This window comes from Danio aesculapii, chromosome 11, assembly GCF_903798145.1.
Source record: "Danio aesculapii chromosome 11, fDanAes4.1, whole genome shotgun sequence".
Lineage (NCBI taxonomy): Eukaryota > Metazoa > Chordata > Actinopteri > Cypriniformes > Danionidae > Danio > Danio aesculapii.
Genome location: NC_079445.1, coordinates 26,478,835 through 26,496,176, shown reverse-complemented (window position 1 = coordinate 26,496,176; position 17,342 = coordinate 26,478,835). Strand labels below are relative to the sequence as shown.

The 17,342-nt window shown below is 36.5% G+C and overlaps 1 protein-coding gene across 3 annotated transcripts in view; it reads left to right on the top strand.

The window, feature by feature from the left end:
* kaznb (kazrin, periplakin interacting protein b) overlaps positions 1-17,342 on the top strand; it is a 370,845-nt gene that overhangs the window by 57,754 nt on the left and 295,749 nt on the right. For all 3 annotated transcript variants that reach the window (XM_056468005.1, XM_056468008.1, XM_056468009.1), the window contains exon 2: positions 13,837-13,994. In XM_056468005.1, the coding sequence (XP_056323980.1) occupies positions 13,837-13,994 (158 nt within the window). The remainder of the gene's footprint in view (positions 1-13,836; positions 13,995-17,342) is intronic.

Below are 17,342 nucleotides of genomic sequence, written 5' to 3'. Positions count from 1 at the left end.
GCGTTCTCAGAAAGTTTTCATATTTTATCTTCTGTCGGAACGTTTAATGTGTCATTTCGCTCTCCGAGAGAGCGGTGCGTGTAGTCATTTGCATGGTAATGTGTTCCAGGGGCCACGCTGGCAGGGTGAGCGAGTGGGAGGCCCTGCGTTGGCTTCAGCATAGGGCTCTTCTCATCTCCTGTCAGCCTGCGAGAGAGAGGACACCAGCCATCAGTTGTCATCATCTGAGAGCAAGATTAGAGATCAGATGGCCACAGGCTTGGTTCAGCTCTGTTTTTTTTCCTTCAGACTTTCTCTTTCATGTCTCCACCAGGGAATCTGCAGTCTGTTGTGTGTGACGACACACTGTTCTCTGATGTAATTACGAAGCTGTCACTTTGAACAGCTTGAACTTTATTACATTCATCTCTCAGATCAGACTGTAATGCTTCATTATGACTGACATGCACACAAAGAGTCAGCAAAGAGAAGTGCTTAACAGATTTTTTAACAGCAATAAACAAATCTTGAGATTCTATTGAGTTGTAAGAGGAAACGGTGAAAAACACAGTGTGTTTTTGTTAGCAGGAAATCTCATTGTGATAGACTATATGAATTGGTGGGTGGAAACATTCAGCATTAACATCTTTACAGTGCATACAGTGTTAAAGGATTGTTAAACCCTAACTTACAAATCACAGTTAAAAGAAGTCATTATCTGAACAAAGTCACAAATTGCATAAAGAAACAAATTTCCTTTTTAATTTTCAAAGTGTTATATTCTTTATTTGATTTAAAAATATATGTTAATATCTCAGTAGTCTTAAAGTCTTAAAAGTAGTATTGGAATCATTCACTTAAATGATTCATTCAAAATGTTGATACATCTTGTAATCAAAATGAGCAAACATCTTTATAAATGACTCACTGAATCATCAACTGATATGACTAATTGAAAAACCTAAACGGTTAATTAAAATGAAACCATGCTGAAACCATTGTCATTGGTCATTCAATATATGCAATTCAAGAGATTACACTTAGCTGATGATTGAGTATAAAGCGTGTTTGGCATGCTGTCCTGAGAGAGAGCCCTGAGCTCATAAGATCCTCGAAGAGGGGAGTTTGAGCTTAGGTAGATCTCGAGAACTCCTATAGCGAATATGTTATAGCGAATGGCAGATAAGGAATTGCTATGGAGAGAGATACTGCTGATTAAGAGCTCCTCTATGGTCCCTATTTGATTTGGTCAATTACTTATGTCGCATGTCTTTGGCCTGTGGGAGGAAACTGGAGAGCCCGTTAGAAATTCACACAGAGAATATGTAAACTCCACACAGAAATGTCAACTGGCCAGGTAAAGACTTGAACCAGTGACATTCTTGCTGTGAGGCAACAGTGAGGGGCGTAGCGGACATTTTAAAAGTGGGGGGGACGGCTGTATAAGATCACGTTCATATAATTATTAATCACCTGTTTCTAAATGGTCTGTCTCTAACAGTGAGGGGGACGTATCTCCCCCATCCCCTCCGCTTGCTACGCCCCTGGCAACAGTGCTAACCACTGGGCCGCTGTGCCACCCTATCAACAAAAAAGGGAGAAGGGGTGTAAGGGGGGATTCTTCAAGACGAAGACGGCTAAGGTAAGATGCTATGGTTATTTACAGTATGGTTGGTTAGGAATCATCTGATTGGTGAATCATGCATTAGCTAATATGGGACCAGCCGTGGTCAATCATAGGCACTTAATCCTCTCGAAATCAGTTTATAAATAAACGTCAGTAGGTATCAGCACTCTTAAAGGAAACTCTACTTTTTGTTTTGGAAAATAAGCTCATTTTACATCACCCCTAGGGTTAAACATCTAAGTATCACTATTTTTGAATCCATTCAGCCAATATCCGGGTCTAGCAGAAGCACTTTTAGCTTAGCTTAAAAGCAATAGAAATGAAACATGTAAAACAGGAAATATGTTTGGACCATTGTTTTTGTTTACATCCCTTAAAATGGTCTTTAGGACCTTAAACTAGGTGGTTTAAGTAAGCCATGTGATTGAAATGTGCTGACACACTAGCCACTAGGATATTGGCACCAACAAAAGTTCCTGTTATGCCAGCTGCAGCACGCACAATGATGTTATGCATTGTCTCACAAATGTCTCCATGTTTAAGATTTTCAGGCACCGCTTAATATTATTGCACCTGCTGCAGCCATGGTAGAGCAGCAAAGATCATTCGTTATTATGCCTGAATAAGAGGAAAGTTCCTAGGCATGTCAGCCTAGAAAATAGCGACTTTTCATGTTCTTTTTGGAAATTTTTGGAGCAAGATGCTAATGGTCTAATCCAATTCAATGATCTATGCTAAGCTAAAAGTGTTCCTGCCAGACTTGTAGATTGGCTTTAAGAATCAATAACAATAATAACAAAAACATATAGGCAAAACAAAATGAATACCCGTGGCTCCTGACAATACATTGAGGTTTTATGAACTGAAAAATTATTCTATGCAAGAAACTTATCATTATTTGCAAAATAATTACCCTTATAGCCACGATAAAGCTATATAAAATGTTTGACTTTAAATGTTTTCATTTTAAAGTGAGTTCATCTCATCTTGTTGACAAAATATGAGCAGTTGGAAACATTTTTGAGCTCTGATGTACTTCAAAATAAATCTTTCTCAAGTATAAAAAAGAAGCACACTTAATAATCTGTTGACTTGCTAGTTGATCACATTTCTTTAAAAAAAAAAACTACTGACATACTAAAGAGATTTTAAAGAGATCCTCCCTTCAGCAGACCTTTCACAACCTGACACTGGTCTGATTGCAAAGTGTCTATAAATGAACAGTGTGAAACATTAAGTCAGTTCTTTAGCTGTTGCTGTTAAGGCAGATATCTCTATGTCATTACACAGATACTGAGACTCAGTCTTTATTGATTTGTTCTTGGAAAAAGCCTCTTAGTTGTCGCATTGAACCACCAACTCCAATGACAGACAGCACTGCTGGAAAATTGAAACAATGTATTGCACTGCGTTTCAGTATGTGACGCCGTGTCACTTTCAATGTCGTGGTTTCATTATCCTCTGTCACATCTTAAGGCATCCTCTTTTCCGACACCTCGTAAACTGCTGAATTTGAAATTAGACTCCATTCGTCAGTTGGCACCATAAACATTTTATTTAGCTCTGGCTTTGATTCTGAGATGTGCTGCGGCACCCGGAGACGAGGTCTGATCATAAATCTGCTCCACATACGGGCTCAGCACGACTGCTACTGCATTTTATGGCAGGCCTGTTTCACAATCTCTGTTTTCTGAGAATGACCTTATTGGTCAATAGAGGAGCCCACACAGGCTATGACCTTCCACATCATCCCTCCCTGTCAAGGATTTGTTTTTGTGGGCTTTTAACACACTAAAACTGCAGCTGTTTGTGAGCTATATTTTTTCTATTTGTACTGATAACGTGCTTCTCTGACATTTATAATTTATTAATAAAGCTGATTGATTTCTAATAATTGATTTTGTAATTGTAACTTTTTTCCATGCTGAAGTATATAAACATAAATGTAAAAAAAAATCATCTTGATATCAACAATGGGTTATTTCTTAAAAATTATGTCTTAAGTGAAATAGTTGGTTCCATGAAGAACCTTTAACATCTATAGAACGTTTCCATTCTACAAAAGATTTTTCACTGCTAAAAAACCCTTCTTGGAAACTTTATATCTTTAAAAATCTATAACATAGTTCTGGGCCAATAAAACGGTATTGGTATTTGTCAATAACGATTAAAAAACCCCCCAAAGAGTTCAGTATGACGCGCTATAGTTTTATTAAAATGTGTTTGAGTGCACACCTCAGGAATGCCAATAAGCTTAGGGTTATTTTCAATCGAGGGGCACAGCTTGTGCGCGCAAATGGTGAGCGACATGCACATTGTGTGCAAGTGGTGCGCATGTGATGCTCTCGCATTTTCCAGGTGAACCTAGTTGAAAACATTCTCAACCACACGCCGCACATTTTTTATGTGCTTTTAGACACAATATGTGAACATACTCGGGTCAGAATAACACGCAAAAATGAGAGCCGTGACAAACAGCAGTGAGGAGTTTGTAAATTAAAATTGTTTTGTTTAAACAATTTGAGGTTTACTGTACCATTATTATTGACACCTTACAGATGTTGATCCACCTTAAAGTTTGCTTTGATTGTTCAGCATGTACACTTTACCATTGCACAGACTTTGTAACATTTTATTTATTTAACACATATGTTTATTTTATTGTAAAACACAAGAGACGAGATATTTTTGTTTAGTACATTTTTTTATCCTTGACTATTAAAATGCCTTAGTTAAATACATTTTAAAAATCTTAATATTCATTATCAAAAATATTCATTAATTATCGATACCGAATGATATGCAACATTATATTGTGATTTTTATTTTTATTTTTGCTGTGTCATCCAGCCCTACATGATTTAGTGTCATGGTCCTTGAATCAGTGTTCTGGATGGACTTTCAGTCTGTTATTAATGCCACCACTAATAATATTTCCCATTTAAACTCACAAATGACTCTTGCAAGTTGTATTGCACTAGTAGGTGGTGATTGCTCAGTTGATTCATTCAAAAACATTAGATTAATTAAGAAAAAAATCAAAGGCAGCTTTTATAAAGTCAAGGAATATTTTCTTTTTTATTGATTGATTTATAAACTCGTCTTTCTGTTTACTTAAGACTGAATTATTTAAACAACTTATTGAAAAAATAATTAGTTTAGGAATATAATGGGAGGCGATGGTGGGGGGAGATAGGTTTCAAACCTTGGCTGGGTCAGTTGGCGTTTCTGTGTGGAGTTTGCATGTTCTCCCCGCGTTCATGTGGGTTTTCTCCGGGTGCTCCGGTTTCCCCCACAGTCCAAAGACATGCGGTACAGGTGAATTGGGTATGCTAAAAATTGTCCGTAGTGAATGAGTGTGTATGGATGTTTCCCAGAAATGGGTTGCAGCTGGAAGGGCATCCATTGCATAAAACATGTGCTGGATAAGTTGGCGGTTCATTCCGCTGTGGCGACCCCGGATTAATAAAGGGACTAAGCCAAAAAGAAAATGAGTGAATAAATGAATGTAATGGGACTGAATCTTCTTAAAAATTCTCAAAACTCTACATTAGTTACAGATTTGCTAGTTTCAGAGACAGTAATGCACATTATTCTGTTCATATCTAGAATAATTCAGACTGATTTAACCTTTTATATATTTTTATGTTTGGTTAAATTTATCAAAGAAAAAAATTCATAATTGTCCAAACAAACAAACAAACAAACAAACAAACAAACAAACAAACAAACAAACAGTTAATGATTGTTAGATTTGTGAGTTGTTGTGAAACTCATAATATATGCATGTAAATATTTACTTAAACCTATCAATAAATACATACTTTTAAAAACTTGAGAAGTATCACTACTCTATGTTAACACCAGTATTCAGAGAATAAATAAAGTCTGCTAGTGCAGTAAAACAAAATACACTTGTTTTCAATATGCATCGCCTGTAAATGGATCTTACTATCTGTTCTACAAGAAGATTTATCTTGTTTCAGGCATATATTCTAGTTGAAAACAAGAGCAGTGAGAGTATCAATATGGGTTGTAAGATAAGGCATTTTATCATGCACTGAAATAGAAAACAGACACAGAAATATATATATATATATATAGTTATACAGCTCAGCAATCATACAATAATTTTTCTTTGAATTGACCAGAATCAAGTATTCCATAGAGCAGTGCAAAGATGAAAAAAAGGTTATGAATTGTATTTGTAATATTTTACAACCCACAATTCAACAGTGCTGTTTCTAAGCAACTTCTTCCAATTTTAGTGAATGGACCAATGTTTATGAAAACAAGATTCCTGACTTTTATCTCCAGAGTGGCTGAGGATAATAAGGAAACAATGTGATTCCGTTCCAGCATTGTGTTATGCCACAGTCAGCAATAGCAGAGATATTGTGGTATTTCCTGAAATGCGATTTGAGCATCTCCGATCACACAAAAAAAAACAATCCACCCATGGAAAATGGAAGTAATACTAGTTGGAAAACTCTGAAAGCAGACAGTGGCATTTATTTGCTGTCTCCGGTTGAAGGTATCTTTCTCAAATCTTAAATGACCCCTGCAATGCTGTAGCTGACTGCACCACATTTTAAATCCACACCTCAGTGTGAAAGGAAGATAGTAAAAGCTCTTTCATGCCCTTGTGCTTCTGTTTTTACTGGTAAGGACCTTTGGATCTGCTGAGTCACATCCTCCCAAACTTAATTAAGTTTTCATTAACTGTGCATTATGTGATCAAATTGGTCCTTATTTTATTCATCTAATGAATGGACCACATATTCTCTCACTTGTCAATGGTTGCTGCATAGTGTATAAATATTTGAGTTAGCAACCCAAAAGTTCCTATCCTTAAACAGAGATTGACTTTTTTTCCCCCTGGCTGAGGGATTTAATTGTTAATAGGGATGTATATACTGCAGTACAGATGGAGAAAGTGGAGTTGGCTATTTTCTTGAGATTTTAAACAGTGAAGCGTAGCAGACAGGGCTGCTTTTGATGCATTGAGTGCTAACTAACAGGCTCCCTTGTTGACTGACAGCTGCAAGATTCAATAGCTAGACTCTTAAAGAGACGGTTCACCTAAAATAATTGAAGTATCTGTTAGTATTGTGTACTTACTCTTTTGTTGATTCAACCTGCATCACTTTTCAAGTCCCAATGAAATGCTAAAATCAAATTCTAAATAATTAGTTTGGTAGCACTTTGTTTTACAGTTTTGTTTTGCACTTAAATACTATTATATGTACTCAATAGTCATTATATAAACTGGCTATTAACTACTGTAATAGGGATGCTGCAAAAGTGAGGTTTGAATCCAACGTAGGCTGAAGACGTACAGTAGCCCTACTGTATATACACATCTAGATATCGCGAATAATGTAATCGAAAGTACATATGACTGCATTTCATCTTTAAAACGGACTCTACAAGGCGGTATGATGCTGTTCCTTTTCGTGCTTACCAGCTGACTGCTTAACTCTGTATGGATGGCTTTTTCCAACTGTTACCAGTTTGTCCAGTAGCTTGGCATGAACGTCAGCGGACTTGAGATGCAGAGTGTAGTTGACCACAACAACGGGGTTCAAGTCCGGTGAAGAATGGTTCTAGAAAGGGGGTAAGACAAAAACAGAAGCCAAAAAAAAAAACAAGTAAATAACAGGGTGAGAATGTGGTAAAATCTGAAAACATGGTAAAAACCAGGCAAGGGCTTTTCTCTTTCTGTATTGCTTTTTAAAACGGTTGGTTTTAGAGAACTGGGTGGACGGGTCAATTGGTGCTTTTGAAAACACTGTTGGTTGGGTTTAGGGTTGGAGGACGGTGGGACAGTTGATCGGTCAGTCATTCAGTAGGTCAGTCAGTCAGTCGACAGCGGCCTCTGGTGGATTTACGCATGAACAGCAGGCACAAATGGCACTCGAAAAATTTGAGATCTCAGAAAGCGTAATCCTCTGGTGGATTCAGGTTGTGGATTTGACAATCTCCTGAAAAGTATATAGCGGCATGTTTTCAGAATGAGCCTGGGTTGTTTGAATCAGTGTGTGTGTGTGTGTGTGTGTTTAAATAAAGGGTTAGTTCACCCAAAATAAAAACAAAAAAAACAGTTATTACTTACTCAGCCGCATGTTGTTGCAACTCCAGTGACCTTCTTTCTTATTCATAACTCAAATTAAGATATTTTAGATGAAATCTGTGAGCTCACTCATCTTCTATAGACAGCAATGATCCCGAAATGATCATTCACACTGGTCATACAATAGAGTGGAGTTATTTTCTTAACCCTACTCCTGAACACAACCTTATCCTTTGTTGTTACCTTATTTAACCCAGTAAACCCTTTTTTATTTAAGTACACTGTAAGTACATATACTGTAAAACAAAGTGGCTTGAAGGTCAAAACCTCAATGTTCACTTTCCAGTCCTGATTGTAATAACAATTCTAAGAATAACAAATCTGCTCTTGGAGTCGTTCTAATGTGTCAAGGTTGTCTCAGAGTATATGAAACCTAATTTCTGCTTGTGTGTCAAGTGATTACTGTACCACACAGTGCATAGCTTGCATGTTGCTAACAATGTTGTGGGCATTTATACTTATGCATTCTGTCTGTTGTGCTCTGCAATAATACACTGTAAAACCCAAAAAGTTAAGGTACAATAACCGTTTGAGGAAACTAATTGCAACTAACCATTTAAGTTCAAAATCTAATCCTAATGAGTACTGTGAACTTAATCCAGTTGAGTAAATGAAGCAATTTGAGCACAGTAAAACCCAATAAATGAAGAGAACTCAAACCAACTGAGTACGGTAAAGCACAATAGGTTAAGTCAATTCAAACCGTTTGAGGAAACCGATTGCAACAAATCATTTGAGTTAAAAAGCCTAGTGGTATTGTGCGCCGACATATATCACCGACGTGCTCACAAGAACCCGAGTTCGATTCCCAGCTTGAGGTCCTTTGCCGATCCTTCCCCTCTCTCTGCTCCCAATGCTTTCCTGTCTGAAATCTCTACTGTCCTATCATAATAAAGGTGAAAAACCCCTAAAAAATTATTATAAATAAAACAAATCTATATGAGTACTGTGAACTTACTTCATTTAAGTTGAAGTAATGAGGTATTTAATTAACTAATTTCCTTCAACACTGAGTTCAAAACTCTTTTCAAATGAGTAGAATTAACTTTCAGTCAATTTTGAGTTAACTACACTCATCTCACTTGATAAATCTGGCTGTTGGGTTTTACAGTGTACAGTACTTCCAATACTATAGTAGGCAGTGGGATGTCAGCAGAGTGTGAATTATACATTGACGATCAGGGGGGGTCAACTTTTTCATTAATGTTACTGTAGTTTGTGTAATACAAGCTTCAGTCATTTATGTATTTATTTAAATTACATCTAATTTATTAAGAAAACATATGTAAGGGTTCAGTGTTTTGAGGGATATTTAGTGTCTGACCGACAATATCCTCTGATTAGTTATTTCAGTGGTTACTGTAGGTCAAACTATACAAACTATGCATCTAATTTTACTGTATTTTAGGCTGTATGTTGAAACCAACACCAGTTTACCTAAAAGTGTCTTGTAATCACCTACCATGTCTATTTGTGCTGTGACTGTTGAATATTTTTTTCTTCTTGCATAGACCAATTGGCACAATTTTGGATTCACAGTGGTGTTAACCATTAAAGGGGTGGTCAAATGTATATTTATATTCTCTGTTATTATAATCATTAACATTATTATTTCAGAGTGAACTATTTCTCATTATTAAAGGGTTGACCCCCCCATACATCATGTTTTGACGTCCTTCAGGGAGGTCAAGCGTTATTTAGGGGGGTCAATCCCCCCCCCCCCCCCCCCCCCCCCCTGTAATTCGCACCCTGGATGTCAGTGCTCACTATGTTGAGTTTCTTTGTCAGGGTTTTTAGTTTACGCCAGAAATGTGCAAAATGCTACAGTAACAGGAGTTCAACTCACACTCATTCAGAAAGAGGTGGGAACCAGCCAACATTCAACAACTTTATTCATAAAATAAACACAAAATAAAAGTATTCATCTAGAGCTCCTCTGCAGGACTCAAGACTTGTTATAAATTCATGCCACCAGCCTCTCAACCCTGCCCACACTTGCCACCACTATCAAGCCAACCAATCACAGATCATGTGTTCTATATCGTCTTCATGCGTAGTTACATTTTTTGAGAGTTGCTTGTCAGGGTACTGCAAAAGGTACAGTATGTGACTGTGTGAAGGCTATACCGGCTACAACTTGGACTTAAGGCAGAAGTGTACAATTTTTTTTTATCAAAAAGTGGTCGAAAGTAGACAAAAGTGACCGATTAAAACATCTGGGGCAAACAGGAATGCATCTTCCTCATCTACTTGCGATCCAGTCAACCAAACTATGCATCTTAATGGCACATCAGGAGTGTTAGTAAATACGTATCTCTTTTTCTGTCTGTATAATTATCCCTCTTTCTGCATGACCCTATAGCATTGGCTTGTTTGCCATCAGAGCTGATGAGTGGAACAAAATCTGTAATTATTGTACATATTTGTCAGCATTATTTTCTTGGCCAGCTGAGGTCAATGCCACACTGAATGCTCTTCAATGTGAGGTTGTTGTTGGGGGGGAAAGACTGATGTGTCTCTTTTAATTTGTTGCAAATGCTGATGCACTGATTGATAGAGGCAAACAAGGGTCAGGCGTGATTGCCGGAGACTATGAATAAATGCATTCAAATGGGCATGGATGTGAGATTTCTACAGTGGTAATGGACTTACAATAATTCTGGCAGCCTTCGCTAAGTGAGAGGGATTAATGGTAAATGGAAGCTTGCGCAGGGAGCTGCGAGCCCATGGGAGAAGAATTAGAGAAGGGCAGACTGCATGCCAATGAGCCCTATCATCTGGAGGTTTACAGCAGAGCTTGATGAGCTAACCAAGCCAGACACATACCAGCTGAGACCACGCACACAGGTACACCTACGCCAATGAAGGCAAACATGCTGCTCGCTGTAATGAAGTACAGTATTGGAATTATAACATTGCGAAGGGTTGACTTGAGATACAGACTTTTTTTTGCCTAGTAAACAAGCTGAAAATACATCGAAAGCAGTGTTGGGGAAAGTTACTTTTGCAATTAATGCATTACAATATTGAGTTTCTCCCCAGAAAAGTAACTTTGCCTTACTTATGGCCCGTTTCCACTGAGTGGTACGATATGGGTTTTCACGTTTATCAGGCTTGCGTTTCCACTGCCTAAAGGGTACCAATGGTACTGAGTGTTTCCGACGCAGCACGACGCAACGTGGCTGTTCAGACTCACACTGACACAAGGAGTCATGGTCTTTTAATGACAGCAGTAAATAACTGAACAACTATTGGAACTCTACAACCATTTTTAAATTATAAATAAACATTTATATTACTATTATTTTTAACATATAACATTTTTATTCACAAACTGTGCAGCTTTTGTCACTGCAACATATCTTTATGGGCTTCTGGAAGAACATTTCCTGAGCCTCTTGGTATGGAAAGTCAGAAATGTCTGGCCCATTTATTGAGACATTTATTAAACATGTGTCTTATAAAAATTCAGATGTGAACATTCCATGGCCAGAGCTTTACAGAAAATAATTCATCCATTAATTGTACTTCAGCTTAGTGCCTTATTTATCAGGGGTCACCAAAGCAGAATGAACCGCCACAGAAAAATGACAAACAATGCAATTTGGAAACATTGCAAATGATGAAAGATGAAAACTAGTAAAAATGCAGATCTATAAATCTAATACTAGTTTACTAAAAGGAAACAGGCTCATAAACTACTTCTTATAACAATGAGTGTATTACAAGAAGTTATATTATTAAATATTTATGTTAAAAGTTTTATCTAATATTTCCAGCCAGCTTTTAGTGAACTTATAGAATTGTCAAAACGCAGAACTTTTAGTTGTTATATGTAAAAAGGCCTAAATACATGCAGGACCATTCAAATAATTTGCTCGTCTCCAACTATTGACAGCAGATCTCTCAATGAGAGAGATAGAGGAATTTGCACTCGCAATATCTTTACTGCTCTATTCATTTAACCTAACAAATGTAATGCTTAGAACATGACTGTGCCTCTCGCATTCCGTTCTCTTGCTCCTTCACCCCCGTCGCCATGATTTCCGGGGTATTTTAATCAATTTTGGGGATCACGGAGCCGGTAGGAATTTGCAGAAGACACGCAAAAGCTTTCTGGAGAGGTCATAACTAGACACTAGGAGATAGCTCTGCTCGCATCACAGCATGGGATATGTGCGATGTATCTGAAGAGCGGGGAGGAATGCGGGACGTATTTGAGGACCGGGCCGGAGACGCGCGATTTCCAGGAGATTATCGTTTGTTTGCGGGCATCCGTGAGTCTCTAGGCATTTGCGGGAGACTCTTAGAACTTACAGGAGACTTGGGATGTCTGCATCTGTATATATTTTAGCTGCAGTGACGCGAGGGCAAAACAGAAATGACATGCAGTTGTGTAAATAAGATATTACACACGGCTGTTTAGTTTGTTTATTAAAAGAAGTTGTGATCTGGCACTATATATTGTGATCTGGCAATATATAGTACAATTAACGTACCTTCAAGGGGGGGGGGGGGGTACAGCCGTTGGGAGGGCGGGGCGCCCCCCCCTTATATAATGGTAGGAGAAACACGGGTACTCTTTTGGTGGGCATAGTGTATGACAGAAAGTTTAGGTCTACTTCATTCTTGCTCGAGGAAATGTTTACAGTAAAGCTGTAAAGGTCATTCACAAATCAAATGACAAGCACTTCTCACAAAACAGATGCTTTATACACATAAAAGCTTGTGTATAAATGTTCATTACTAACATTTTTATGAACATGATTTGATTATAACTGCAGATCAATGATAGCCTACTGTAACATCTACAATTATATAAAATAAATGAATAAATGCAACGTATATGAACACAAACAGACCATTAGTCTCCGATATGTTACCAATTACAGAAAAACTACACACAGCATACATTTAGTCCTTGTTTGGGTTCAAAAACAACATGAAATATAGCCTACAGTCAGTGCAAACCTCTCATCTGTATTATTAATCTTCACCAGCACATGTAACCTCTGTTAGAAAGTAATTCTGTCATTCCAAGTTCATAATAGTCTAAAAGATGATGATAATAGTTAAACATGGCAGTTTGTTCATGTTTTAGGTTGCTGAAAGAATCATTTTCTCTTTTGTTTTTTTGCGCTTCTCTCGCGTTTATCCGTTTCTGAAAGGATCAGATGTCAAAAGCACTTCAATCACGCGCCCGTTATAATCATCAGCTCAAAAAGTTCGTTATTTCAAAAATAGCCGTGCGCCACGCGTTCTCTGTGGAAAGTGAAACCGCTTGAGCTTTAGATGCCCTCTTAAACAACAGGTTTTCTTTTTGGTTTTGGGCTGTTCATTTGCTGCAAATCAAATCAATTCTGATTTGGTGCTTAAGAAACATTCCTGATCATGTCTTATTCAAACTGTAATGCGCTATATAATATTTTTCTGCCAACCTTGCTACAGTTAGCTTTACAGGATTCTTTGATAAAGTTCAAAGTATTTTTAACATTATGAATGTTTTTACTGTCAGTTTTAAACAGTTGAATGCATCCTTGTTGTTATTATTATTATTATTATTTTTTACAATTCATGCTTCTAAATGGTTATGTGAATGTGGTCCTGCTTCTCATATAAATTAAATGTCTAAATTTAATGATTAGATTTATGTATGTATTCATTGCTACTCACAGCTGTTTTTACAATTAATGGCTATTATTATTGGAAATACTCAGTTTGTTTTTCTACAAAAGCTGCAGAAACACTGTCTGTGTGAAAATCCAAAGCGAGTCTGCAAACAGCATGTGTGAAAAAGGTCTTTGATTGCTATCCTATGGTTGACACTTGGTCCAAATGGAGTGCCAGATCTGGCTTTATTTTTATGGGCTTTTTTTTGCCCGGAGCAATTCAAGAAAAGCAATAACGGCTCAGAGTCTCATGGCCTCATGTTATCTGATATAAATGACAGGGCAATTATACCATAAGTGACGTTATAATAACCATGCTTTATGTGTCGCAGGTTGCTGCACTATAATGTAAACCTGACCGTAATAAAATATCAAACATATATAGGGGATGCTAACATTCTGATCCATCTTTTATTTGTTCTTTCCAGCTGTGCAATCTCTGAACAGCCTGAACGACCAAATCGCACACTTCATGGTGAACAGACCCAACGTCATGAGTCATGAAGAGGACACCTTTCTGCCCACCGAGAGGGACACTTTGAACCAATCCATGGCTCTAATGAGACACCTGCTCATGGACGCACAGGTAAAAATGAAATGATATTAGCTTCGCATGAGTGCCGATCTAAACTGAACTGCACCTTAAAAGTGATTATTTAATATGATTAAAAAGTAAGTAAACCTGCTGCCCTAAAAGCAACAGGTTGACTTTTACTTTAAAAAGTGAGTATACCCATTAGGGCTGCACGATATTGGAAAAAAACTGACATTGCGATACTTTTTTCCTGCGAGACATATTGCGATATTGATTACAATTTCACTAAATGACTGGAAGACTGGAAAAAAAAAAATCATTTTAGACTGACTGAGATGATTTTGAAGAGGAGTGCATCACAAGTATTGATAAATACAGCAAAAATTCAAGTGAATTAAACTTATTATAAACAATATTCGGGTACATAAATTGAATAATCAAATGTCAACTATAACACAATTACAATTCATCCTTTTTTATAGTAACAAACAGTATAATTTCTTGTGCCTGAATGATTTACTCTGCTTAAAATGTTCAAACAGTCACAAGCCCTTAAAAACACTTGCGAGTGACAAACATTTCAGTAACTTTACAATTAAACCTTCTTTCATTTTTCCTTCAGCTTAGAATGAACCGCCAACTTATCCAGCATATGTTTTACACAGCGGATGCCCTTCCAGCTGCAACCCAGTACTGGGAAATAACAAAAATATTTTTTCTATTTAAGAAAAAGATTAAATAAAAATAAACGTGTTTTTCACATAGTTTGCAATGAAATATTTCTTATTTAGGTTAGCCTAAAACTAAAATGACTAAAAATACACAAATGTATTTAAATTTAGTAAAACAAATTCTACATCGCCTTTAAATAATCTTTAACTTTAAATAAAATAAAATGAAAACAGGAAGGCCTAGAGCTCATTGTCCAAGAGCATCCACTCGTCTATTGATCCTAAGTGCGACAGGTGTCATTCTGGTTCAGCTACTCTGATTCACACCGTATGTTTTGGTCTTATCCTTCCCTGCTTTCTTTTTAGAGGCAAATTTTCCTCTCGGTGTCTGCTATTACCGCTGTTCATATTCCACCTTGTCCAATTATTGGTTTATTTGCAGTTCTCCCACCCAGCCACACTTAACCCTCTCATTTTGTAGACTTTTGTCGACTCTCATTTTTGTAACCCTTCTGGCTAGGTGCTTAATAGGCGGTTAAAACTAGAATAGCCCTAACCCTCCTTTTGACACTTGTTGGATAAGACATGTTCTTTATTTTCTGAAATTACAGAACATTAGGTATTTTCCTAGCACTATTTTCATTAAAATGTGGAAACCCCTTCACAAACACCACAAACACATCCAAACTCTTTATTTATTTGATTTGATTGTATTTTATTTTATTTATATTATTTATTTTCTTTCTTTCTTTATTTTATTTTTTGCTCAAAATACTCAGTGTATTTGCTTATTGTTACATGTTTATGTTATCCTTTTTGTATATTTTTGTAATGTGTTTTACAGTGTCTAAATAAAACATTTTTTTAAAACTTAAAGCAGGAACTATAAAACTAACCTAAACAAACATCATAAGAAATACACCAAGTATTTCCAAGTACATCCAAATGACACTAAAATAGCAGTGTGTTAAATACATTTGTATTCACTACATTTCTCATTTAATTGAGATTGTAATTCCACAACCTGCAGGGCCAATTTCACCAACAACCTAAATGGGTAGCAATATTATATGTTACATTTATCTATTTTTAACATCACAATTTAAGACATAATTGCTATAATAATACATTTACAGCACAAATCCAAACAAAAATTGTGAATTAATTAACGGCGAGGAATTAATTAAATACCTTTTCTTGGGATACCTCTGCAGCCTTCTTGTTTCCAAAGCAGCAGAAAAATGATTGTTATTCATGAGAAGATGAGACTCGGAGGGAACATCGGCGGCTGAGCTAGTGATGACTCACTCCTAATTATTTTCAATGGGGACATCATGAAGAAATTTCAACACATTAATCAGGGAGCTTTAGCCTCAGGCAGACCTTTGTGGCTTGACACTTAACTCCTCCTGATTGCATCAATGTCACATAGGCTCCAATAAGTCAGGACAACATCTACGCCATCGGATCCATTAGTGGCTCCGTCCACTGAGACGCTGTCCAGGGTCACTCTAAAAACACAATTTGTTTGAAAGCTGTAGTTTACGCCCAGAGGCTAAAGCACATGCGACTGCAGTATTTCTAGTCACCTGTTGCTTCTTTTTATCAGTAGAAGCATATTCAAAAGTTACCCCTTTTGCCTGCATTTTGGAAGCATGAATTCAATTGATCAAACATGAAAGGAATAGTGTTGTAATTATAGAAATTGTGCTCTTTTGTATCTTTTTATTTATTAAATAATACTGAAAAATAAACATATATTGCAGTTTTCACATAAACATTAGACAGAACTATTGTATTCAAGGTTAATAATTATAATAATTAGATTGTTTATTGGGGACCATATTACAGGGCTACCTACTGTGCCACTGCGTCACCTTAGTTTTCTTGTTATCATGACGTTTTTGCTTTTATTTATTTATTAATTAATTATTATTAAAAATAAGTTATTGCCTGTATGAATTAGATTATGAAGAATGTTTTTGTTTTATGTTTCATTTTGATTTAGCTTTAATGTGTCCTTTCCAAAGTTTTTTACAATTACTTTTAAAAAGTGAAAGCTGTAATATTGCGATATGCATGGCTAACATTCTAGAATAAGCAGCAAGAAATAGGCATAACTTTAGTTATGTTGAGATAACAAGAAAATGATGTCATGATAACTAGAAAATAACTATGTTATGTAGAGATCTTAAGAAAATTAAGTCATGATAACTAGAAAATAACTATGTTATGTAGAGATCTTGAGATGATTAAGTCATGATCATGAGAAAATAACTTTTTGACATGTGGAGATCACGAGTAAATGAGTTATGTTGATATCTTGAGATAATTAATGAAACATGTTTGTTCACAGAATAGTATTAAGAAAATGTTTACCAACATAGAGAATCACTTTCATTATACTTTGTAGTTTCTTTTTTCCACTTTTCAGTTTTCTTTATTACCACTAGAGTTGCAGGAATCGCACAGTTCAGCTATAATAAGTAATCTATTAAAGTGCTTCCCTCATCTGTATTCATTATTCTTAGTGCTGAAGATGTTTTGGCAATGCTTTTAGGGTCACATTGAGGTTCGTGCCTACAGGGTCAAGGGGAGCTGATGCTGAGGAGGACCAAAGCATTTTAAATGTCGACATTTGAATAACTGAATGTCACATTGTTGAAAGAGGTGCATAAATAAATAATTTACTGCAGCCCTCTTCTCTGACACCTTTGATTTAAATGTA